At 50.6% G+C, this 24978-nt stretch overlaps 1 protein-coding gene across 1 annotated transcript; it reads right to left on the bottom strand.

The window, feature by feature from the left end:
• Positions 1-3028: 3028 nt before the first annotated feature.
• On the bottom strand, positions 3029-24621 carry LIPG (lipase G, endothelial type). The gene is made up of 10 exons (XM_004752180.3): positions 24143-24621; positions 21360-21541; positions 19523-19702; positions 17634-17745; positions 12544-12765; positions 10947-11189; positions 10081-10201; positions 9207-9425; positions 7129-7233; positions 3029-5129 (listed from the first exon to the last, which is right to left on the bottom strand). Exons 1-10 carry the CDS (start codon positions 24561-24563, stop codon positions 5096-5098), a joined length of 1839 nt encoding a protein of 612 aa, XP_004752237.1. The 5' UTR covers positions 24564-24621; the 3' UTR covers positions 3029-5095.
• Positions 24622-24978: the final 357 nt, after the last annotated feature.

Here is a 24978-nt window from a genome sequence, read left to right as displayed (position 1 = left end):
GAGCTGATGAAGGTGGGTTGAAGACAGAGAGAATCCCAAGCAGACTCCCCGCTGGGCGGAGCCCGAGCCCAATGCAAGACGGGGCTTGAGCCCAAGACCCTGCGATCGCAACCTGAGCTGAAGCCAAGAGTCTGATGCTTAATCAAAGGCACCACCCAGGCACCCCAAATGGGGGAAAGACCGGAGCAGATACCTCACCAAAGAAGATACTGGAACGCAGGAGGAGCCGGAGGGATCAGAGGGGGAGGGAAGAAAGGAAGAGGCGAGGAGATGAGGGAGGAAGGGGAGTGAGGGGAGTGAAGGGAGAGAGAGAAGCCAGGGAACTGCTGACAGGAAGCTTGCCTTGGAGGGAGAGACAGGAGCAGCCCCATCACCAGGGAAATGAACGGCAGGGTTTAGGAAGCCACACTTCTGAGTGTCTCTTTTTGAGGTGCCAAAAAGCAGCCTGTATAGAGTTTAGGGTGCCCTAGTCAGAAAGAAGAAAGCTGTGCTTATCTTAAAAAGGACACAGGACAGGCAGTAGGATGGAAATCTGACACACACAAGACAGTTGAGGTCATGCTGGAATGCTCTCTCCCTCAACAAAGAGCTGAGGCTTTGACTGCAATCCCTCTGAAGTTGTCCTGAGATACCGACCAGGGCAGCAGCTAAGACAGCTTTACTTTTCAAGTGTACTCCCGGCTTCTGCATGCCAGTGAAATCACCCCAGCCTCTGTCCCTGGGCTCCACACTTGCAAGGTTCATATGCGACATCTGACCGTGACCACCCACTTCCTCTGAAAATGTAAGCGGGTAGAGTGTGCATTCCTTTGGGCTGCGGTAACTAGCGTGGGGCTGGATACTGCTCCTTTCTGCCCCAGCTGACCTCAGGACCTGAGCCCTTGCCTGCTTAGACCTGTCCTAGCTTCTGGACTCTTCCAGCAGCCCCTTCCTGTTGCAACACACACATGTACTTACATGGTATAAAGAAAGTCAAGGTTACGGGGCGCCTGGGTGGCTCAGTGGGTTAAGCTGCTGCCTTCGGCTCAGGTCATGATCTCAGGGTCCTGGGATTGAGCCCTGCATTGGACTCTCTGCTGACCAGGGAGTCTGCTTCCTCCTCTCTCTCTCTGCCTGCCTCTCTGCCTACTTGTGATCTTTGTCTGTGAAATAAATAAATAAATAAAATCTTTAAAAAAAAAAAAAAAAAAAGAAAGTCAAGGTTAAATGATATTACTAACCACAGATGTTTAGGAGAACAAATGACTTGAACCCTAGTTTGTCTTTGTTTTACTCTCATTCTTTTCACATACTTAGTTTTTTTTTTTTTTTTTTTTTTTTTTAGGAGAGACCATCCCCAATTTGTAGATTACCCCACAGTTACAAAAGACAGCTTTGACACTTCTCTCCACTTCACCATGGCAACTATGGCCTCCATGGAAACCAAGGGGAGAAGAGGGAGGGAAAAAACAAATACTGGTGCTCCCAGGATCTACAGGATGGGGAGTGAAGGCATGGGATCCACTATGAAAACTAGCAGTATTTTAGGGGACTTCACTAGAGGAAAGATTCCCAAGCAGGACCAGCCTATTGGGAAGGTGACCACTCTGACCCAGTATTTTCCTAACCCTCACAGGAAACCTTTGCTCTCCTGCCACAAGGCAAATCAAAGATTAACTTGGATCAATAAGCATCTTATTCTGACAATGGGAATAACTCTGGACTGACTAAAGGCCTCCTAGGCATTGCTCCATGAGCATGACTAAGTTGAAAGCTTCCAACCATCCCCTTGTGGAAGTCAGCCACACCGAACAAACAAGAGTTTGGGTTGAGGGAGTAGAAACTCAAGTAAATTTGGGAAATGGAACGTTTGAGTAGGACGAGTGGGGAAATGCTTGGAGCAAGGTGAGAATGGGCAATAGGAAAGGAGGCACCAGGGGGAGAAAGTGAGCAGAAGAGGATCGTGGACCTGATGACCAGCCACAGAGGGGCAGCTCAGGAAAGCATCATGGTCCACGCACTGTATGAAAATTTCTGCAGCAATGTATAAAATGATCATTAAGCTCCACTGCAATAAGAGAAATGCTCTGATTTTATGTGATGATAGCAAGAGGCATAAGAAAGAGATGTCAGAATTTGACAAATACGAACTTCGTCCAGTTCAGTATTTTTGCTGGAGAAGGACTTCTCCTTCTCCTCCTTCTCATGGTCTGGAAGAGGACCTAATGGGGGACACTTTGGACTGTGGGGATGAGGGGAACATCCTCTGGGTAGTGCAGCAAAAACTTAGAGCCTGGACCCCTCTCAGCGTTATGGAGCAGAGTAATACCAACCAAGACTTGAGCCCAATAGAGACTTCAGCTTCTACCTGGCCTGAGTCACTGTTAACCCGGCTTCGTGCAACTAAACCTATGTCCTCCCCAACGTTCCCCAATGTCCAGCCACCTGCCCTATTTCCTAACATAACATTTCAAGGTACTTCTGCAATTTGAATAACTTTCCATTTTGGGATGCCTGGGTGGCTCAGTCAGTTAGGCATCTGCCTTCAGCTCAGGTCATGACCTCAGAGTCCAGGGATCGGGTCCCACATTGTGCTCTCTGCTCAGCAGGGAGCCTGCTTCTCCCTCTCCTTCTGCCCCTCTTCCTGCTTGTGTGCTCTCTCTAATTTTTAAAGATTTTTATTTATTTATTTCACAGACAAAGATCACAAGTAGGCAGAGAGGCAGGCAGAGAAAGAGGAGGAAGCAGGCTCCCTGGTCAGCAGAGAGTCCAATGCAGGGCTCAATCCCAGGACCCTGAGATCATGACCTGAGCCGAAGGCAGAGGCTTTAACCCGCTGAGCCACCCAGGCGTCCCTCTCTCTAATCTTCAAAAAAATAAATAAATTTCCATCTTGTTCTTTAGTGAAAGGAGTTATTGTCCACTTCCTACCTATAATTAGTATTAAACAGAGAGTAGAGCTTATTTGAAAGTAACTTTTTGGCAAACCCCAGGCTTGGGCAGCCATAATTCTTTCAAATATTAAGAACTGAGATGCCAGACCACAAAGCATTGTACAGATTTTTATTATTTTACTATTAAAATTTTTCAATCTCAAAATTGGTTAATTTTAAAATAAAAACTAACCATATATTTGTTTTTATACACATTATATACACTTGAGAAATAAATAGTGTTGTAAGTGTTAAAAAAAAAAAAGCATCATTATATACAAATACGGCTTCAAGCCAAATGTATAAATACATGACCCACCAAGGAATTGATTCCTAAGGCTTTCATTACTAAAAACAGAAGTCAGGAGTAATCAGGACACACAGTCAATAACACGGGCTCCACTTTGGCTAGAAACCATTCACAGAAGCAACAGAGGAAGCACACAATTTAAGAAAACAACCTTGAATCAGACTTAACTGGTTACATCTTCGAAAGTTGGGCATTGACCAATGATAAAACTTTGGCACAACACAGATGATAGATGGCACAACTTCGTCCTTTAAAAACCTCAATCTCAATACAAAGAAAATCACTTTTCTCCCCCAATCTGACATCACATCTTCCTCCAAATAAATCTCATCCATAAAAAGCCCAGCCTCTGGGCTTTCAGTTGCTTTCCTGGTTATATATTAATAAAAGGGTTTATGATTTTATGGAGGGCTCTAAAAAACAATTCCTTGTTCGACACATCTGGGGCACACTGGTGGGAAAAGGCTACGGACCTCTTGATCAAGTGGCAGAAATGAGCACACTACGGACTTGCCTCCCAGAAGTGTGGGTCGTCCCTGACTCCACCGCCAACTTGGAATATAGTTCCGGACATGTGGCCGAACCCCATGAAGCCCCAGTGTTGTCAAGCAGAGACATGAGCTGCCCTGCACCTCCCGTTGTGAGTCCCTAGTTAGGCGATGCACATGCAAATCTTTGGGAAAGTATAAAACACTTTCCCAGATATCACATATATTCATTCATATTAAGACCAGGACTTGAAGGCTTTTCTGAGCTCAACACAGAGAAGGCACGGTTAGTAGAGGAAGGTAGTCCAAGAAGGAAGAAGCACTCTATTAAATCTTAGTGACGGCTCTGCTCCACAGGGGCTGGTTTCTGCAGGAACCGATATGTAGAACAGATACATAATGCCTTCTATCTTCCTAAGCGGAAAAGATTCTGCTCTGAAGCCGTCACATTTGGCGACTGGCCACCCTTCTGTCCCCAGCGCGTATGGCACTCTGCTTGCCCCCATGCAAGTGATCAAACATGTCACTTTTCCTGAACTGGCTGAAATCCCTGAATGCCTGGGATCTCCAACTCTCACACCCCATAGCCCCCAGCACCGCCCCCCTGCAGTGTCCCTCGTGCCCTTCACCGCACGTATACCCCTGGATCACCTACAGTGGGAGTCTAGAAATCCCAACCCGCTCAGATTCTAAGTCTGGGGAGGTTTATGAATGTGTCTCCTGCCATGTGCTAATGAGGGTTAAGTGCTTAACAAACATTTGTCCAATCAAAAAATAATCAACAGAAAACCGAGAAAGCCAATGATGTGTGCTTTAGAGAATGAGCTGGAGAGCAGGACGGAATGGCTGAAATGTAACCAGTAGTGATCAGTGCAGCCCGCGGAACCCCAACAGTGAGGGCCTCACCACCACCCCAGATCTTCACCCCCTCTCTCTGGATGAACGAAGTCACAGGTCTGCCATCCAGACACGAGTCAGTTCCCAGCACAATGACCGCTCCCCACTCTCAGGTCAGGTTTGGCAGCTGACAGCCTTCCACGTGCTTCCACAAGTGTTCTGTATCAGGGAAAGCACGGATTCATCTAGTCCCTTAGAAACCAGCCCGGTGTGCACAAGAGGCCCCGGGCCTTTGACTCTTTGCACACGGGTCTGGAGTTAGAGCTATTCTAGAGCAGCAGGAACAGCAGGAACAGCAGTGCGTGGTCCCCTCTGGTGAGAAGTCCCAACCGTCATAGGAGGTAAGGTCGTGGGCCCAGCCAAGAGACTCTTCCGGGTGCTTGAGGACCCGGAAGGACCCAAGAGGGGTCCTTCCATCAGGGACGTCCTCAGCCGTAACTTTCCTCCGCGTCCCTGGAAGGTGTGGGTGGGCGGGCCTGGCTGGCCCCTCAGAGAAGATCCGTAGCGAGGCTGTAGGGAACCCTGTAAGAGAGGCGCTCGGTCACTCGCTTGGCAAACACGCCAGCCTGCGCTGAATGTGTGCTCTGTTCACCTCAAGACCAGGGTTTCTTACACACCTGTCACACTCTTTCACTTGCTTCCTATTCAGAACAAGAGAAAAGGGTCCCGAGTGCCTCCTCCTCTCCCTCTCCCCCTCTCCCAACGAGCCATGGATTCACTTAGAGAAACACAACACTGGGGCAGTCTCTGGCTTCCTCGCTCCTTACACCTCAGCGCTGGCTTGCACAGGCTCAGCACAATACTCATCCGTGCCCCACACACACACACACACACACACGCCGGGAGAACTATCCATGAGTCCTCTTTGCCTTGACTTTGAAACATAAGAGAGACTATAGGATGGCAGGAAGGGGACAAGACAGAATCCAGCGATCTTGACTCGAATCTCAGCTATGCAATCAGGCAACGGAACTTCCCAGAACCTCAGTCTCTTTATCAGTGAATAGGTGATGAGTATCTGTATCGGGGGAGAGAACACTGAAGGCCCAACCTACGTCTAGGGATGTCAGGACCTCCTGGTGCTAACATATTACTCGGGTTTCTATTATTGCTTTCTGTTCCTTTGAGGGTAAAAGAATGGATGCCTTGTTGTCTCAAGGAGGCAGTAGGAGGTGAGTTACACCATTCTCAAGTGTCGTAAAGTTCTGGAGCGGAAAAGAATAAAATGTCTTATCATAAGATACGTTATCATAAGAATAACGATAAGAACAGGGATCCTCACTGGGCATGTCCAATCCACAGGACTGTTCTGAGGATTGATGAAATCAGTATTGGGGGAAGTGCTTGGAAATGTATACATTTGAGCACAAACATAAAGAACTAAAATTACTATTAGAGCCGACTATCCTACAGGCCTACACTGGACTGAGCAGCTTCATTAGCCGGGCAATTTTCAGATAGCTGCGTGTCCCATGATCACCAAGCTTGTGGTCAGGTTGGTGACCCTGAACAGGAGACAGAGCAGTGGGGATGCAGACTGGCCCCTGGGGCTGGCAGAGGGTTCATCACAGTGGACCCCAGCTCAAGGCGAGCAGGTGAAACCTCCACGCTCAAGAAAGACCACAGCCTTTAGAATCAAGCAATGTGCTTCAAATGTTTGCTCAGCCATCACCACTGGGAGGACCTAGAAAGAACGACCCAACTTCCCTGAGCCTCAGGGTCCACAACAGCACACAGGGTTAACCCCACCAGCATCATGGGGTTGATGACCAAAGTAAGTGAGATAGCACAGGGAAGGCACTGGGCCCAAGTGGACACATGCTGCGGGGTCGGTGTACGGTGACAGCATTATTACCCAGAGCCTCGGTTGGGGTAAGCAGTAGGGGCCAGCGGGAGGACCATCTCCAACCTCCCCAGCAGGTGTTTAGGCTCAGAGGCTCTGGAACGGACTTCCCCTTTGGATGCACCTGCTGCCTCACACCATGAGACCAGCCTTCCTCTCCAGCATGGGGCACTGGGGCACAAGATGGGCCTTCTGTCTGATTCAGTGCCACACACACGAGCATTCCTGCTTCTCAAAGACAGGGAGAGCTGCCAGCTAGTATCTGCTTACACCCCCCGGGGCTCCAGAAAACCTCAACCTGGGGACTGTATCTGGCACTTCTCCTTTCCCTCCCACCTCACTCCCCACTCCACATTGGTGCCTGGAAGGAAGCCAGGAGCCCTGGAACCTTCCCACAGCCCTGGTCACCATGGAGAAATTCATTCTAAGATAGCTTGATTCCAACAAGGCCATGGGCTGTGAAAGTCTTCCCGGGGAGGCAGAACAAGAGGCAGAAAGACACAACCACACTCTGACATCTTCTACTCCATGGATTGGTCCTTCTCCTGCCAACATGTCAGCTTCACAAGAGAAAAGATTGGTTGTACCGGTTTTGTTCGCTGCTGTGTCCCACGTGCCCAGAACCAGGTCCAGCACACGCTGGGGCACCAACACACACTGCACAGATGTCCGAGTTACCTGGTTTCATTTTTCATTCTCCAGCCATCTCGACACTTGTGGAACCAGAGCTCTCGGCCGGGGGAGATGCTGGTGTTCTCAAAGTCTTGCACACAAAAAGTTAATCTAAAAAAAAAAAAAAAAAAAAAAAGTTAGTCTAGGAGGAAAGGGAAACCACCAATGTAGGCAAAACTGACTGGGCCTTAGCCAGATGGTGCTTTCTGGATCCAAAGTGGACCAAGCAAGGAAGAAAGGGTATTTTCATCCTGCCGCAGCCTGACCCAGACCTCTGGACCTCCCCACTGCTGCTGCAAGAGTCCTAAACACATCTCCTGGGACACCTGTCATGATTGGGTTCATGCAGCTTTTCACCACGCCCCTTCCACTTTCTTCTGTCCATCCACCCAAAAATGGCCTGACTTTCAAGGCATAGCCTCTCTGAACCCTCCCTGACAGCCCAAGCCCTTGACCTTAATAGAAAAGCATATTGTTACCTAAGTGTTGTTTTTGCTATGGTCATTACCTTGTATGGCATGGAGTTAAATACGAACGTTTTGTCTTCTTTTAACACATTATACCCCGCCCTGAATTGCTCGTGGATACCCCTACCTGTGGTGGAACTCAGGATACCTCCAACGGGGTGCTCAGAAATACCCACCAACAAGCGTAACTGTATTCCGCAGTGAGTCAAAATCAAAGATTCAGAAACTGCTCAACCAAGATCATGGGAAAAATCAGTACTCAAATAACTGTTTGACTATAACTTAGAGCCAAACCGTATGGACCCCGACGGTGTGTCGTTAGCATGACCCTATGACCAAAAGAAATATATGGGGCACCTGACCCTGATGTATGGGACATGACGACTGAAAGGAGAAAAGCCACATTCAGAACAGGTTTAAGAACCTTTACCAGGAAGCCCAAACAGCCCATAAACACACAAGAAGGGGACCTACCTCATGGAGATCAGGAAATTCAAACACATTAACACAACATTAAGAGACCAATTCACCCCCAACAGAATGGCGAGGGGCCCACCAAATGGAGGTGAGGAGGAGGGAAAGGCGAACTCTTACTCTCAGACTGTTGTCTGAACACTTCGGAACACATCTCATCACACTGGAGAACATATTTACTGTGACCCAGAGACAGGGGAAGCGCCTGAAAGGGCTCTGGCTCCCCCAGTTTCCAGGTTTCTAGGCCAGAATCACTCAGACAAGGGACCCTGGCCTCCGCCCACCCTCGGTCAAACTGTGCCCCCGGCGATGCATAAAATGGGACACGGGAAGAACTGTAACAGAGAACACAAAACAGACTAGGTACAGAGACGGTGGAGGCTGCTTCCTCCCATCCCAAGGCTGGCAGTGACCTCCCAGCAGCCCACACAGAGCTGTGGCCAAGGAAACCCTCTTCCCTTTACCAAGGTCTCGCAGGCTTCCCTGACTTCCGCTTAGAAGTCCTGCTCAGAGTCAAGGCACGGTTGAGGGGCCTGAAACATTCAGGTCTGGAGCGCTCATGCCAGGCTGAAGTTGAAAACCATGGGGGATCTGCCAGCTGGCGTAGCACCGAGGATTCTCTGTTACTTAACGTCAGAGCCCCACCCATAACCTTGACTCACAGCCTCCGAAGGAAGGGTACAATGCTCTGAAAATCGGGTGCTGGGGAAACCAGGGCCTCAGGCGGACCTCATCCCTGGGGACTCCCCAGGCTTGCTGCAGGAGTCTTCTCTGGACAGGGGCAAGCAAAGATAAGGGGCACGCACCCAACAGCACACCAGTGAGCAAGCCAGTGCTCCTAAGGGATCCTATCCACGAGAAGCCCTCCTTCCTCTGGGCCAACACAGGGTCCAGCAAACACAACCGAGGCTGGAACCCAGCCCCCACGTTGCCCACCCCCTCAGCTGGGGGTCTGGAATCAGGACACAAGCCACACAATGGTCGACAGAGGTCTCAATGCAGAATTCCCTTTTCCTCACAAAGGTGTCTGCAGTGTTGGCTAGGTGCTTGGGGCAGGGCAAGGTTGGAAGTGCGTGCTCAGCAAAGGAGAGGACACGGCGCAGAGGCAGACGCCTCTGCTCACGGTTGACACAAGGCCCTTACCTCCGCTGAGTCTCCCCAGACTTGACCCGAATGCGCCGGATATTCAGCTCCCGCTCGGAGCTGCGGGAGTAAGAGAGATAGCTGCGGAGCTCCTTCCACAGGTTGTACCAGGACTGAGCTGTCCCCTCCCAGGTGAGTTTGATCTTCAAGAGGTCTCCCAGGTCCTCCTCGGTGTAGACCAGGAAGGTGTTGGTGGCATTTAGCCCGATCTGCTCCACTCTACAAGGGGACACCGGGGCAGGCGTCACTGACCTGCTGCTGGAAAACTGTCTCTCTGTGTGGGCTGATACAGTGGCCGCACCTGCCACCCGGGGACCGCAGAGAAATGGGCCCATAGACACTGGTCTCCTGCTAAACTCCCCAGCCCTTCCTGCCTGTCCCTCTCATTTGACACTTGGGGGCCTGTCCCACCCCATTTGTGTGCGAGAGCGAGTGCACACACATCTGATCCCCCAACTAGACCCTGAGCACTAGGAAGCAAGTACTTTGATGACATCACTTGGTAATCCCAACCTTGCGTGCATTCGACAAAATACACACCGATTGCTATGTGCCCTTCCCATAGACAACTAGAAACGGTGCAGGAATGGCGTTTATGTTCCAAATTTCCTATAGCCTCAGGTGTCAGGCGTTGCCTGAAATGAAACAGCAGTTTCTATCCAGCCGACCCAGCAGCTTCTCATGCCGTTGATTCATCCAAGGGCCTCCCTCCCAGAAAGGGTCTGAGTCAAGGGGTTGGTGGAGAGTGTGGACCACAGATGCTCTGGAGCCACCCAGCCCCTCCCCTGCACACGTTTGCACATTCCCACGCTCACACGTTCTTAGAGTAACTTGTTCCTGGACCTGAACCTATCAAAGGGAGCTTGTGACTTACATTTCCAAAGGCAGAAGCTGGGAGTCGGTGCTTGTGCCATAAAGGGTGACGTAAAAGTTGGGTTCGATTTCTCCCATTGTCTTGTAGCTGAAGATGTGGATTTTCATCTGATAATGGTAAACTGCAGAGATAGCAGAACAAAGGCATTCCTGAGTTTTGCTGGCCATCTCTGCACACTCCGACTCCAACTGAGTCACCCAGCACACCGAGTTTTTGAGGGGCTGACGTCCCTTTGGTCCAGCCCGGCCTCCAGCCTCCAGCCCGTCTCTGCTCTTGTTCCATGCAATGGCACAAGGGATCACTGCAGTATCCAATGAGCCCCACACCCGGAGTTCAGGGAATGTGGAGAAGGAGGGGGAGTTCCAGCCTAGGAACTCTCAGAGCCGGAGCCATGGGACCTTGAATGAAGGACCAACGTATTAAGTCTTTGAACCCCAGCTTCCTCGTGTGTAAAATAACACCCACATACCCCTCTGGTCTTAGAGCATGTTCCAGAAATGCCAGCCAGGACCGATGCCCTGTCGGCCCCATCTCAGATGTGTCGTGACACTCAAATGAGGAAAGTATGACATCGCTTTGCAAAAGGCCAATGCAAAGACATGAAAAAAATACTATCTTCCCACAAATTCAAGAGACCGACACTGCGATCAGGGAGGGACGCTGCACATCATGAAAGGGGTCCCCACCACTTATTTTCATTGATGAACTTCCCCCAGGCACACACAGCGTGGTTGGCAATGACCTGAATTTTCCCTGTGCTGGCCCCATTTCCCGGGGCTGGGATGTGTCCGGTCCATAGCATGCTACTGAGAAGAAAGGGGAAAATGAAGGGCCTCCCTCAGGGTGCCGTGGGGACGGAGGGTTACCTCTGAAGGGCATGCCTGCCCGGGTTTTGAGATACATTTTGCTGTTCCTCTTGCTTCTCGTCTTCTTGGCATTGTAGCCGATGCTGTTACACCGGTTCTTCCGGCAACTGAGACAGATCCCCTTCTTGAAGCGGTTTGAGTCCGTGCACTGGAACGCAAAACTCGGCTTGTCCTGATTCACCAGGGAGTCCACAAAGAGGTGTACGGCCCGCTCGTGCTCGCATTTCACCACCTCCGTGATTGCTGGAGGAGCGAGACACAGGGGACACGCAGCATGAGCCTCTCGCTAAATAGAGACGGTGGCCCCGAGGCCCACAGAGGTCAAGAACTTCCCTCAGAGTCACACGATCGGTGTGAGTGTGATTTGGATTTTCTGGCCCACGGCACATCATTATCTCTTGTAACCGGAAGCTAAAGCCAATGGTTCCATAAATCCTAGGACCTTAAGAAAAATTTGACAAAGCCGTCCCACCCCTTCCTCACCGCGGGCCTTAAGGAATGCCGCCATCTGATGGGGGTCCTGGCATTGACCTCCAAGCCTCGCGGGGGCTGCTTGAATAGTATCGCAGTGGGAGAGGGCTACAGTCTTACGATAGAAGGAGACGTAGCAATACTGCCAGGACCCGAGGCAGTGAGCGAGCAGGAACCCGGAAGAGACGGGCCACTGCGGCCACGCATCAGTTTCAGCAGCAAACTCAGTTCAACTCAAGACTGCTGAGAACAGGCTCGGGCATTTAGAAGGTAAATCATAAGTGAATGGAGACATCATCTTGGTTTTCCTTCTTTAAAATGTCACAAAAAATCAAATTTTAGTGCATCCATTCTGTATAAGATTATATACTCTTTAAAAAGAATAAAGAAGAGGGGCGCCTGGGTGGTTCAGTCAGTTAAGTGTCTGCCTTTGGTTCAGGGTCCTGGGATCGAGCCGCACACTGGGCTCCCTGCTCAGTGAGGACCCTGCTTTTCCCTCTCCCTCCAACACCTCCCTGCTTGTGCTCTCTCGCATGCTCTCTCTCAAATAAGTAAATAAAACCTTTAAAAAAAGAAGAATAAATCAAGTAAATCTATGTACTCTGATGCTAAAGGAAATTATATATATATATATATATATTGACCAAGAAAGGAAAGTTACAGAACAATGTGCGTTCAAAAAATATAATTTCTTTCTCTCACGTGCACACGCACACACACACACATACACGTTTTCAAAGAAGAAAAGATTGGAAGGACACATACAAAATTGTTCCTATTGGCTACCTCTGAAGAATAAAAGAGGGAGCAGTTAGTTTTTGCACCATGCAGTTCTGCATTGCTTGATTTTTTTTTTCCCCAACAAATACATATTCCTTTCCTTATGAAAAGAATTTAGCCATTAGTAACTGGGACCTCAAAGCATGAGAACGCCAAGCAGAGCCCCACAGATGGCTACTAACAAGCCTATAGAAGGACCAACTGTACAAGGGATTGGTAGCCCCCATGGGGGTGTAGGGGGCATTATGAAATGAACTGTTGGGAGCACTACCAGCTGGGGCTGATTTGGGAGGAGATGTGATAACCGAGTCAAACCTCTCCATGAAGCAGAAAATAAGGAACTCACTTCCATATGCGATTGACCCCAAGACGTCATTGAGCCCACAGCCCGGCTGGAAGTCACCCCCGTTAGGGTAGATGTCAATGTGGCCCACAGGCATCTGAATCCCGATGCTCAAGCCGAAGGAACGTGTGTAGGTGTGGAGGACGTCCACGAAGTCCGCATCATCAGGGGACAGCCTCTTGTGGATGTCCACCCCTTCAAACAAGGGCCCAGCGGGATCCAAACCTACAGCAGAAGGGGGAGCCAAGACCAACTGTGTCAGGTGTGCCAAATCCATGAGTCCTGAGTTACAGGTAAATTCACATGAGCACAAGGAAGGCCTTCTCGGAGCCAAGTGCCGTAAATCTGGAACCGTGTGATGCCTGCCCTTGGGGAACCTGCGCTTTCTTCTGAACCCCTCGCCTGTCCTCCCACCTCAGCAGACTCAGAAAACCGGCTGCCGGGTTCCCAATGACGTGCAGCTCCCAGGAGCCCCAGCCCGTCACAAATGGAATGGTTCTAGAAAGAACTCAGGCTGGCCAAACTAAGCCATTCGTCCCATTTTTTCTGCCACCGAAAACCTTCCAAAGCCTTAACTAAGCAGGCCTTTTACAGAATGACCAAGCTCCCTGCGTGTTCTGGAGGGAAGATTCAGTTTATCCAAATAGAGCTATTTGCATGTGGACTGACTCTTCCCCTTCCTTTAACGATGGATCAGGCCCAAGGGTGGAATGACGAGATCAGGGGTGGGGAACCACACCGGACACACTGAGATCCACATCGCAGGCCCCCAGAATTCCCGTATTCTGCAGCAAGAAGGTGAAATCTTTTTGCCTGCAAACTTCCCGCACTGAACAGGCAAACAGCAATGTAGCAAGAACTGGTTCTCACATTTGAAAGAGCGCAAATATCACTGGGAGCTTGTTGAAAATTCAAATTCTACTATGCAGCTATTTAAAAAAAAAAAAATCTAGAAGGAGGGGCATCTAGGTGGTTCAGTTGGTTAAGTGTCTGGTCATGATCCTAGAGTTCTGGGATCCAGTCCCACATGGGGCTTCTCCCCCTCCCTCTGCCTGCTGCTCCCCCTGCCCTGCTCTCACTCCCTAAAATATTAATAAAATATATTAAAAAAAAAAAAAAACTCTAGAAAGACCACACAAGCTACTGGCAACCTGTGTATATGTGCCGCAGGTGGAGAGGGTAGGGAAGGAAAGCAAGCAGGTAGTAGCAATAAGAAAAGAGACTTATTTTGGAACCACATGAATGGAAACCGTTCAGAAAGAAGAGTTTGCAAAGCATGCGATGCAGATTCCCCAACCCCCTCAAGATTCTGATCACCAAGCCTGGTGTGGAGCCCCGAAATGTGTATTTATGCCCCCAGGTGATTCTAAAAGGAGGTAGTCTATGAACTAGACTGGAAAAAACTCCCACCATCAGTATCATCAATAACATTGAAACTGAACATCTTAATCCATACAGTTCATGCGAGATATGAAGAGATTAAGGCCTTGTCAGTGTAAATAGCAGCCGCTATTACCAAGCTCAAGTAATTATGGGAGCCAAATTCATGCCAGCCTGAACGGCTCTCTGCCCTACACACACAGGGAGAGAGGCTGGAGAAAGCTGAGAATACTGAGCACGGTTTAGTCTAGAACAGTGGTTCTCAGCTGGGAGTGATTTTGCTCCTGGGGGGACATTTGGCAATGTCTGGACACATATTTGGTTGTCACAGTTGTGGGGGGAGGGAGAGAAGCCACTGGCAGCTGAAGGGTGGAGGTCAGGAAGGCCAATAAACATGCATCATTACTCGGGTCAGCTCCCACGACAAAGCATTCGCTGACCCCGCATGGGAACGGTGCTGAGGCCAAGGCACCGAGGACTGGAAACACCACATCAGAGGGGAGTTAAGACTAAGAGCAGAGTCGTCAAAGGAAGACATGGGTGACAGAACCCATCGGATCCCAGCATAAGAGAACCAGGGAGCACATTGTGAGGCTTGAATCACTGCGGTGATTTCAGACTGAACAACAGGCAGAGCTATTGTCTGAAAAGGACAGTAAACTTATGAAGCGCGTCACTCAGGAGAACTGGAGAGACTGAAAGTTAGCAGGTTCCAGAAGAAGGTTAGAGAAATGCCCGTATGACCAAGGCAGAAAGGAAGCCCCGGGCGGCCTGGTGGTTCAGCCGCAGCCCAGGGTCCCAAAGGAAGACAGCACGAAAGCAGTGACCCCCGGCACAGCCCACGAAGACGTGGTTCAGAGGCTTCCGAGGGCTACAGTACCAGCACAAGCAGCCTCCCCCTGCCTCTTGCTATGTTTTCTGGAAGAAAGAAAAAAAAGAGAGAGAGAGAGAGAAGACCATTCTGCTTTGCAACCAATACAAGAGAGGGGCTCTTTGCTTGATGTGAACAAAAGTCTCCACCAGACGGTCAGTGCCATGGAAACCAAGCTGGACTGGAGGAATGCAGGCGGCTGACAGGGCTTCTGGAGAAGATGGCCTGGGTGGGGGGCTGTTTGGGGGGGCAGGCTGAGCCTTCGCCTACCCAGACTCACCCAGCCTGACACAGAGCCAGGGCTCACAGACGCTGGGCAAAAGTCGCACTAGGAATAGGAGGGAGAGCTTGTTCCCACCAAAAAAAAGAACAGGTGGAGAACCGCCCCTTCTTCCATTCAGTCAGAGCCCTACCAAAGTGTTCTGTCCAGCAAACGGAACACGCACATGCAGGCGCATACACACCCGGGAAAAGCTCGGCACTCAGGCCTGGCAGGGCAGGGCCGGCTGCATTTCAATCGCTGTTTTATCTCCACCCACAAAAGAGAGGTGGGATTGCCTAGTGGCTAGGTACGGGTTCTGCAAGCTGACAGCCTGGGCTTGAATTCCTGGCTCTGCTACTTCGGATGTAAGACATTGTACCCATTATTTAAGCACCGAGTCCTAGTTTCCCATCTGTAAAATGAAGCCAAATGACCCCTTTTGCCCCATTGCAATGTGTCTTAGAAATAGCATGAAGTCCCCCTCACATCTTAGGTACTTGACATTAGGAAGCATCTGGCCCAGTGTCGGTGCAGAGAGGACACTGAATTCATAGTTCTTGAATGAACAAATGAATCTGCTTACTTGTAACTGACTAGACACAGGTTCAATTAGAAATCTATGACCTCTTCCCTACTATCACACAGACTTCTCTCAAAAAGGTAAAACTCGGGCAAACCCTAGTCCACAACTCTAATTCAAGCAAAACTAGGGTTCAGGCGACCCACTGTTGGCCTCCATACAGCAGCATCATGGGTCTCAGGACCCCACACACGCTGCAGTCTGGTCCTTCTACTAGTTGGGACCACCCGGTTCCCAGGCCCATGGGAAGTCCACCAATGGAGAGGGAGGGCACTCCCTCATCGGACCTCAGGCCTCCCCCATTGGACATGCACAACAGCACGCATCAGGTGAGCCACATACCCTCTGCGGGGTTGCTTGGCAACTGGCCAGAGGGTACTTCTTCCCACTGTGCTCACCCAGCGCCTGCCCACAGGGAAGGCTGGAGAAAAGGGGCGTGCCCGGACAGGGAGCTGGCTCTCAGAGCACTGATTAGCATTCGGCTAGCAGAGCCTGCATCTCAGCAGCCGCCACCCAAACAGGCAGTGGTAAAGAGCTGGAAAACTCTTCCCTAGGCCCATCTCATTTCAGATTCAGAAAGACGGAACGGGAGGATCTGTGGCTTGTCATTGCAGCCAATGACCCTCCTGGGCGGCGGGGGGGATGGGGACGTGAACAAGGCTGGTCTCGCTCTGTAGCATCGTGCCTCTCCCTGGGGGCCAGGGGAGCTGCTCGGACAATGGACCCCAGAGGGGCTTACAGCTGAACAGCTCTGCACCAGCAACCGGTTAATGAGCAGTCACGTGGCCACACAACCACTATCCACCTGGACGCTCGCTCGGGCCCCACGGGCTTGGTAGACAAAAACAAGGTTCTCAAGCTATGCTAAATCAAATAACTAGATCCAAAGGAGTGTGTGCACATGTGTGTGTGTGTGTGTGTGTGTGTGTGTGTGTGTGTTAGACTGAAGCCCAGGGATGACTGGAGGTAGGCCAATAAAATTTCACAAATACATATGTTTTTAAATCTACTCCACCAGCATGGTGCTAAAACCTGAAAGTGTGCCTTTACTAAATCGTTTGTTAGCTAAGGACTCCCTTCTTCCTCTTTTAAAATAAAAACACTGCTGGGAAAGGAATGGATCCCATCTCTCCTTCTCAGGGACCAACCAGGTGGGCCCTTGGTATCTTGGAGGTGAGAGAGAAGCTGTGAGTGAAATGAATCTGACATTCTGGAAGGAAGATAAACGTTTAGCGCAACAAATGTGCTATTAATTTCAGCCTGGGGGAAGCACAATAATGGGAAAGAAAATCTTTCACACTTTTCCACTCATTAGATGATTTAATCCAAACACACATCAGAAGCTCAAAATGGAAAACACAATTTTTTTCACTGACGACCTGGGTACCAACATCAGAACGGCCTCTTTAACGACAAAGTTGGAGCATCCATTCTGAACAGAAAATTACCACTAGTAAATGCTCCAGCAAAACATTGGGGAAAGGCTGTCGGTGGTGAAACAGAAATAAGGCAGAATTCAGACTAGAATCCGCCACTTGTTCATTTCCCTGGAGACCCTGAGCATCACTTGTAGACAACGGAGAGAGACTCCGGGGTTCACCCCTGCTCGCATGTAAGCTATTAGCTGTTCGCCCCTTGCCTGTTGGACTAGACCAGAGGTTTTCGAGCTGTGTTCTCTGGTGCTCTGGGACCCTGAGAGTTCTCTGAGGAAGGCAAAGGCCCCATAGCAAAGCGAACACTACCCACCATCTATCCAGCTTCCACCAGAACATCCCTTCTACCTGTTTCATATATCAGGGTCCCAACAAGTTCAACTTGAAAGAAGGACTCTGTGTCTAAAAAGAACACTGGAAAGCTCCAGATTAGATATCCTCTGGGTCCCTTCCAAAGCTAACTGTCCATGGCTCCCTTATGCAGGAGCACTCCGGTGCAGGAAGCCAGCTTGTCAGGGGAGCCGAGGGAGCTGGGAGTGAGCCCATAGTGCAGGAAGCAGAACCTACCTGTGATTCTGCCCACCGTGCCTTTCACGAAGTTGCCAGCATACCCAGCCACGTGAGCGCCGAGGCTATAGCCAATCAAGTGGACATTGCCAAGAGAAAAATCATCCTTCTCCTGTGGGAAGTCACAGAAGTGACAGTGAGTGATGTTGTGGTCCCGAGCCCACAGGGCCACCAACAGTTCAACAATTCTACGGCGACAAGGAAGAGCCAGAGGAACTGGGGACAGACACTGGCCAGGGCATGGCCTGCACTGCTGGCAGTGAGACAGAGATGGGATGGCACCAGAGAAGGGGAGGGCAAAAGGACTTTATGGCACCTTAAATGCTGAGTGCTGAGTGCTGAGGGCAGGGTGGAGGTTACGACTAGAAGTCACATCCCTGATCCTTGGGCTACATTTCCATTCTGTCGGGCACTATGCGGGGCACCCGACTCACTGGAAACTAAGCGCCAGCCGTGGCCTGCAGCAGCCTGCTCTCTCCCCACCTCTTAGGCCCCAGGAGCTGCTGGCCTGCTCACCGCAAGCCCACGCGGGATACCCAGAGAGAGGGCACTTCCCTGGCAGGGTGAGGACGTGGGCCCTGGACCCCACTGCTCAGAAACCCAGCTCTACAAAACCTCCCAGGCAGAGAGCTTGGGTACTGCTTACCCACCCTAACCAGACTGCTGCCAGGATTCATCAGACTCCATGGGCAAAAGGAAGGTCAGACTAGAATTGCCCAGACCATGAGGTCACTTTGCCAGTACACCCCTGCCTCTGGGTGAGTCCACTGATCTCAGGCAAATCATTAACCTCTACAGAGTAAATGTAAGACCTTGAGATCTGTTTTCCATACTTAGTATTTTAAGTGTGGCATTAAACTGCGTTTGTTGGAACCAACCCTCTCCTTCCCCTGAGGAGAGCCACCCTTCAGAGAAAAAGAGCAGATTCAGGAATTTTTCAAGATTTCAGGCTGGTCCTGGCTCCCGACTATTCCCAACCTGAGGGCATGAGCAAGTAATGACCCATCAGTCAAATTTTCTTCCAGCAAATAAAGCAACAGGCAAGATCCAGAAATAGATCAATAACTGAAACGCTTTCCACAGTTCCAGCATTCAAGCGTTTCAAGCAATACTTAACTCAGTAAAAATTTGAATCCCAAAGACACTCATAGGCTCCTGGAGTTCAGAGTAACACAGTCTGAGCTGTATTTTCTTTCCTTTTTTTTTTTTTAAAGATTTTATTTATTTAACAGAGAGAGAGACACAGCAGGAGAGGGAATACAAGTATGGGGAGTGGGAGAGGGAGAACAGGCTTCCCATGAAGCAAGGAGCCTGATGCGGAGCTCGATCCCAGGACCCTGGGATCACGACCTGAACCTAAGGCCGCCGCTTAACAACTGAGCCACCCAGGTGCCCCTGAGCTGTATTTTCTTAAGAAGGTTCAGGTTCGGGGCGCCTGGGTGGCTCAGTCGGTTAAGTATCTAAGTTAAGTATCTAAGTTCGGCTCAGGTCATGATCCCAGAGTCCTGGGATTAAGCCCTGCATTGGGCTCCCTGCTGGGGTGGGGGGAGTCTCCTTCTCCCTCTCCCTCTCCCGCTCCCCCTGCTTGTGTTCCCTCTCTCGCTGTCTCTCTCTTTTAAAAAAAGGGCGGGGGGGGGGCACCTGGGTGGCTCAGTGGGTTGGGCCTCTGCCTTCCGCTCGGGTCATGGTCTCAGGATCCTGGGATGGAGCCCCACATTGGGCTCTCTGCTCCGCGGGAAGGCTGCTTCCCCCTCTCTCTGCCTGCCTCTCTGCCTACTTGTGATCTCTCTCTCTGTCAAATAAATAAATATAATCTTTAACAAAAAAAAAAAAAAGAGAGAGAGAGAGAGAAGGTTCAGGTTCAAGATCTTGTTCTTCAGAGTAATTACCTGCAGCCAATCAAGCATCTTTGCCACACTGTGTCCCACCACCTTGGTGTTATTGACTGCATCTGTGTAAAGCTGGTGGGCCAGGGGAAGCCAGTCAACCACGACGACATTGGCTTCTTTCTCTCTAGTCTGCAGGGCTGACACCAGCTTGTATAGCCAATTTTCAAACATGCCACTCATCTGCAAAGAAAACAAGACATTTTTAAAAATTCTTCCTACGGGCTTCTTGAGTCCTGATGAATATGGAATTCGGTTCCATGAACTTCTCCCCATCCAGTTCCAGAACTTTCACAGTGGCGGCTAAGACAATAAACGTTTGCACATGAGCACGGCTGGCCACAGGCAGGATCACTATGTGTTTGTGTTCCATTGCTCTTTCTATCTTGCTTTTCCTATCAAATCTTCATAGCCGGTGTCTTGGGCTGCCACCCACTGTCCAGTAGGGCCACTATGAGGTAAGTGTTGGTGGCCATTCTGGCCTGAGGTTAGCCTGAGTCGCTGTCACAGACAAGCAAGTGGCCCCAAAGGCAGCTGGGAAGGATTGCCCTGGAGAATTAGCTTCTCTCTCGGAGACTCAAGGAGATGCTGCGTCCTAGGCAAATGCAGAGTTAACAGATGACCCCTTCCCACAGCCCATCTCTGCCACCCCTCTCGATTCCAGAGTAGGGAAGATATCTCCCTGGAATCCCAAATTAGAACTCAGAACACATTTTCCCACAGAAACAAAGCTATAAATAGGGCCTAGGTCCAGTTGTAAACCTATCCACATGTACAGTATTCGATAAATAGATTTTCTGTGCCTGGCCTGGGAACCCAAACGCCATTTACCATCTTGCTTCTATGGGAAACTGCTGTTCCAAGCTCCAAACAGATTACAAAAGAACTTTCTGGAATGCAACCCATTTGTAAGTTGTCGGCAGTTTGTATTTGCATTTTGACAGGGGGCCTTAAAAAGCTTCAATTGTAGGATTCTACTTGTAAGCTGTGGGCTGAGGATGGATAGCCAGGCCCTCGCCATGCCTCCAGGCACATTAGGTAGATGCCGAATTACCCACCCCCCAACCCCACTCCCAGGCCTGACCCCAGCAGTTGGTGATAGACCTAAAGACCCAGAAAGCATGTAACGGATATGAATTTCTCATCATTAAAAAGAAGAATGTCCCCTCCCAATTAGCCCAGGCAGAAACCTGCTCACTTAACGGTGTCATTTTCCTGCAGACCATCATTATATGATTGAATAAACCCCCTCACTGGTCAAAAGCTTCTAAAGCTGAGCATTAAAGCCCTTTTTTGTTGAAGTTTGTCATGGGCCTTTCAATGTGAATTGCCCAGCTAGGGCACATAAAGAGCCCCAATGCCTTTAACCAGAGCCATCTCTATGCAAACAGGAGGGCACCATGCCAACGGCGGCCAGTGAGCCAGGCCAGCTGGCTCTTCAGAGACTCTCAGAGCCAGTCAACTTGCTGCCGTTCAGCTCAGCTCTTAGGGAGGGACGCCCCCCCCACATCCCCCGCAAGGCAGTGGTTGACCAATGTAATTAAGTGTAATTAGAGGGCCCCTTAAGAGCCAGTGGAGCTGGGCTGCTGCCTTCAGGAGAGCCACTTTCTGAAAGCCCTCTGTGTGCTGGCATTAAATACCACCCTGCTGGAGTCCATATTGCCCCCTTAGTGAAGGGCCCATTACATTCTTCACAGCTGTCTGCAACACAAGCAGCCCACAAGAAAAGAGGGAGAGAGAGAGAGACAGAATCGGGAAGCACCAGTCTTCTTTTTAATTGACCAAAACAAAGAAAACCAAATCTGGTGTCAAGCTGCAGAGCTCCCTCATCCGGGCTCACCGTCCATCCATGAATGATGAAGAAGGTTTTGGCAGTCATGTTGAAGCCACAGTCTTCCAAGGGCTGGTTGTGGCCGAGTGACAGGTAGCATCCTTCATGGTCTGAGTCCCCAGACGTGCGGAGGTTAAATCTTACAGGAGGTTTGGCAGAAACCTGTATATGGCTGGATTTGAGGCCCTCATCTGGGGGAAAAAGAACAGCATGTGGGTGCATCTAGCAGGCCTGGACAGCGAGAGATCTGGGGTCTAGTTCTAGTTCAATCTTGAGCACATTATTTAATCCTCTGGGTTACAGTTTTTATTCCCGCCGAATGTTTTCTCCTTAATTCCCAGGAGAGTTGCGAGGAGAGGATAAAGGGACAGCTCTTCCATACTGAAGAATTTTAGTTAGTCACTAGTCCTAATTACAGTGAATTACTGTGACTCTGAAATAAACAGGTGTCTCTTGCTTTCCTTCCTCTTCCCTATCAAATGAGTTCTCCTTCCCTCAAGTGACAAATTACCAAAAAAATGTTCTCCTTCCCTCAAGTGACAAATTACCAAAAAAATGTTCTAATTTTAAAGGACTCGGGATATTGGAATTAGAGGTAAGAAGCCATCCACTATCATACAATGGGCTTCCCCTAGCATTCCCAGCTGGATTCCGACGCTTACTCCAAAGACCTCCTACACCCTCAGGACTCCTTGCCGTGCCAGACACGAGCCAGACGTTCTTCTAGTTCGTTAAATAAATGACTGAAGCCACAGGGGAAATCCGTAAGAGCAGCAAAACCGCTCCTTTCTGCTCCGCTGCTCACACACAGCGCCCAGGTCTCAAAACACAGCAGATGCCCGTGAGGTCTCTATGGCCTCTTAACTCAAAGTGCTTTATCGCCATGCTGTTGCGGGACAGTCATAAAAGAACCCCACCCTGCATCATCCAGACATCCAGGAAACTATCCCTTGATAACAGGCTAGGAAATGAGCAAATCAAACTCTCCTGTCACCTAGAGATCAAAGGAAAAAAATACCGAATGACCCCTCCAGGAGTTTCACTTATCCCAGAGCTAAGAAGCAAATGGAATCATGGAAGAAGAGACCAAAATGGTAGAGAAGGTGGCGGTGGGAAGGAAAAGAATACACCAGATGTAAAAGGATAGAGTTCCAGAAAATGCGACTAAATATACATGAGCAGACCTCAGGTTAACTGTCATTAAAGTCATGAACAAAAGCCCAAGCAGCAGAAATTTGAACCATGGGCAAAAATAGTCAGCCTCCCCAATTCCCACCCAGGTAGCCAATCACAGAGACCAGATGGGGAAATTGTAGGAGAAAAGGACATAAGTCTTTTGGCGTTCCTGGGGCAGATTTGTGGATAAACGCACATATTGACATAAAATGTTCCCCTGAGTACCTGGTCTTCTCGGACCCCAGAGATCTCCAGCTTAATTCCTACTACTTTCAGCCTGGGTCAGCTCAGCCTCTGGGACTTCAGGATTATTCTTGATCCATATGCCTTTACAGCTCATTCTCCTACTTCCTTCAGTTCCTTACTTGGTGGTCAACCTCACAGTGAGGGAAGCCTGACTACCAATTAAACATGCACCTCCTTCCCCACCAGCACCCTGTTCCCCCTCTGCTTTACTTTTCTCCTCCAGAGCACCGTGTATGTATTTTAATGAGTTTACCGTCTGTCTTCCCACTACTGAAACGTAAGCTCCAAGAGGCAGAGATCATCTGTTTTGTTCATTTTTGTATTCCCCCCACCCCACACCCCCAAAGACTGCCTGGCACTAGGCAGGCACACGATAAATACTTTCTCGACTCAAAAGAATGGCCCGCAGATATTCAGAATCACAGAACACAGAAGTTGGATGGAACGTCTGCGTTTTACAGGAGAGGAGCTAGGGCCGTGACCAACTCCAGGTCACAGTTCTAGTTAGTATAGAACCTGCGGAGCTTTCCCATTCATTCAAACTAACGTGCCCCTGAGTGCATAAACTGACATGGGCCAACAGCATGCTCATGATGGCTCAACATAGCAGGAGAGTAAGTAGATGAGATAATGGGGTGGAGTTGAGGGCATGTCCCCTCTCCCCTGCTTAACTAATTGACTTGGCACCCCCACACCTGACTGGTGACCTCATTCCACCAGGGCAATCTCCCTCTAATGAAAGAGACCGCCATATAGAACTCAGAAAGAAGAAAGGCCAGCATCTGGGACGAAGGTGAAGAGAGGTAGGTAGGAAGAGGAAGAGCGGTGATTGAAAGGGTGTAAGGGAGGAAGCGGCCAACCCCCCGGGGGGGTTGGCCCAGCAGCTTTTGGTCACAGTCACAGTCGCGTTCGTTACTCAACCAAATGCTCCCGGCAACCGTGAATCAAACCACAGCCAGTTACCCTGCTCCCTTAACTTTCCAAATACCCAAACCCAGAGTAGAAGGAGGGCACCAGGTGACTGAGCTCTAACAACCTACTCGCCTCGCAGAGGACAAGGTTGAAGAGCGGCCCGCGGCCGACTCTGCCGGTTGGACCGCACGGATCCAGGGCACCTTATCATGGGAGGGGGTGGGGCGAGAGGGTGAGCGCGGGCCTCTCGGACGCCGGGCCGGGGGACCTCCCCGGCAGAAGCGCCAAGGAGCAAGCGAACTGCAAAGCTGATTAGGAGGAGAGACTGGGCAGTGGAAAAGGCAAGAGGACTTTGCGGACACCAGGAGGGGCTGGAAAGGGGTCGGCGGGACAGAGAGGGGACGTGGCACAGAGAAGTTGGGGGGTAGGGGGTGGAAAGAAGAGTAAGTGCACGTTACCTTGCAGCCGTCCCTCCGGACCAGGGGGTGTGAGGCTTCCCGCGGCAAAGCAACAATAGACGCTCCAGAGGCAGAGCAGGGGAACCGAGCTCCGCATCCTTCCCCGCCACACCCCCTTCGCCAAACAGGACTGAAGCAGACAACACCTCTCGGGGTTTCTAGCAGTCCGCGCGGGTAAGACCCCACGGGGGCAGCCGTCTCTTGGCCAGAGAGCGGTGGCCTTGGCCCGCTGAAGGTAGGTGAAGGTGGGAGTGAGAATCTGGCTACTCTGAGCCTCGGGGAGTGGCGGGGAGAGTGAAGGGGCTTCAACTGGATCTGCCCCCACCCGTGCCGCCCGCCCGGGAAGCCAGGACTTGCCGCTGTCACTCCCCGAACTCCCGGCGAGGTAGTTTTTTAAAGTATGGGGAGTCATCTGACCCATCGCCAGATGGTGTTTTGCATAATTTATTCCCGTCCCCGGACTCTGATTGGTCACACCTTCGCTGACGCCAGAACCCAGGCTCCCCAAAGTTTGAATGAAAGCGCCGCACACCCACCGCGTGGACCGTCCGCACGCGCGGCCTCGCTTCCAGCCCCGCCCGTTTGGCTGGCAGCCGAGCTCCCGCCACCCCACTTCCTCCCAGGGCGGGCTCTCGGACCCCAGATTCTCCGCTCGCCCCCGCCGCCGCACTGGGGACACTGCCCCGAAACACTGCCCCCGCAGGGAATGCGATCCCCGGAGAAGGCGGGTTATCCTTCCCCAAGCGCAAAGCCACCCACCCCTGCGCCCGACATGAGCCTTCCGCGCAGCCAAGAGCAGGAAAGAGAGTCACCAGTCACCTTGGGTCCCTCTCTTC

Source organism: Mustela putorius, unplaced genomic scaffold (assembly GCF_011764305.1).
Source record: "Mustela putorius furo isolate JIRA1106 unplaced genomic scaffold, ASM1176430v1.1 tig00003858_pilon_pilon_pilon, whole genome shotgun sequence".
Lineage (NCBI taxonomy): Eukaryota > Metazoa > Chordata > Mammalia > Carnivora > Mustelidae > Mustela > Mustela putorius.
Note: the sequence above shows the minus strand (reverse complement) of the source record. Positions and strands in the feature narration are given on the sequence as shown.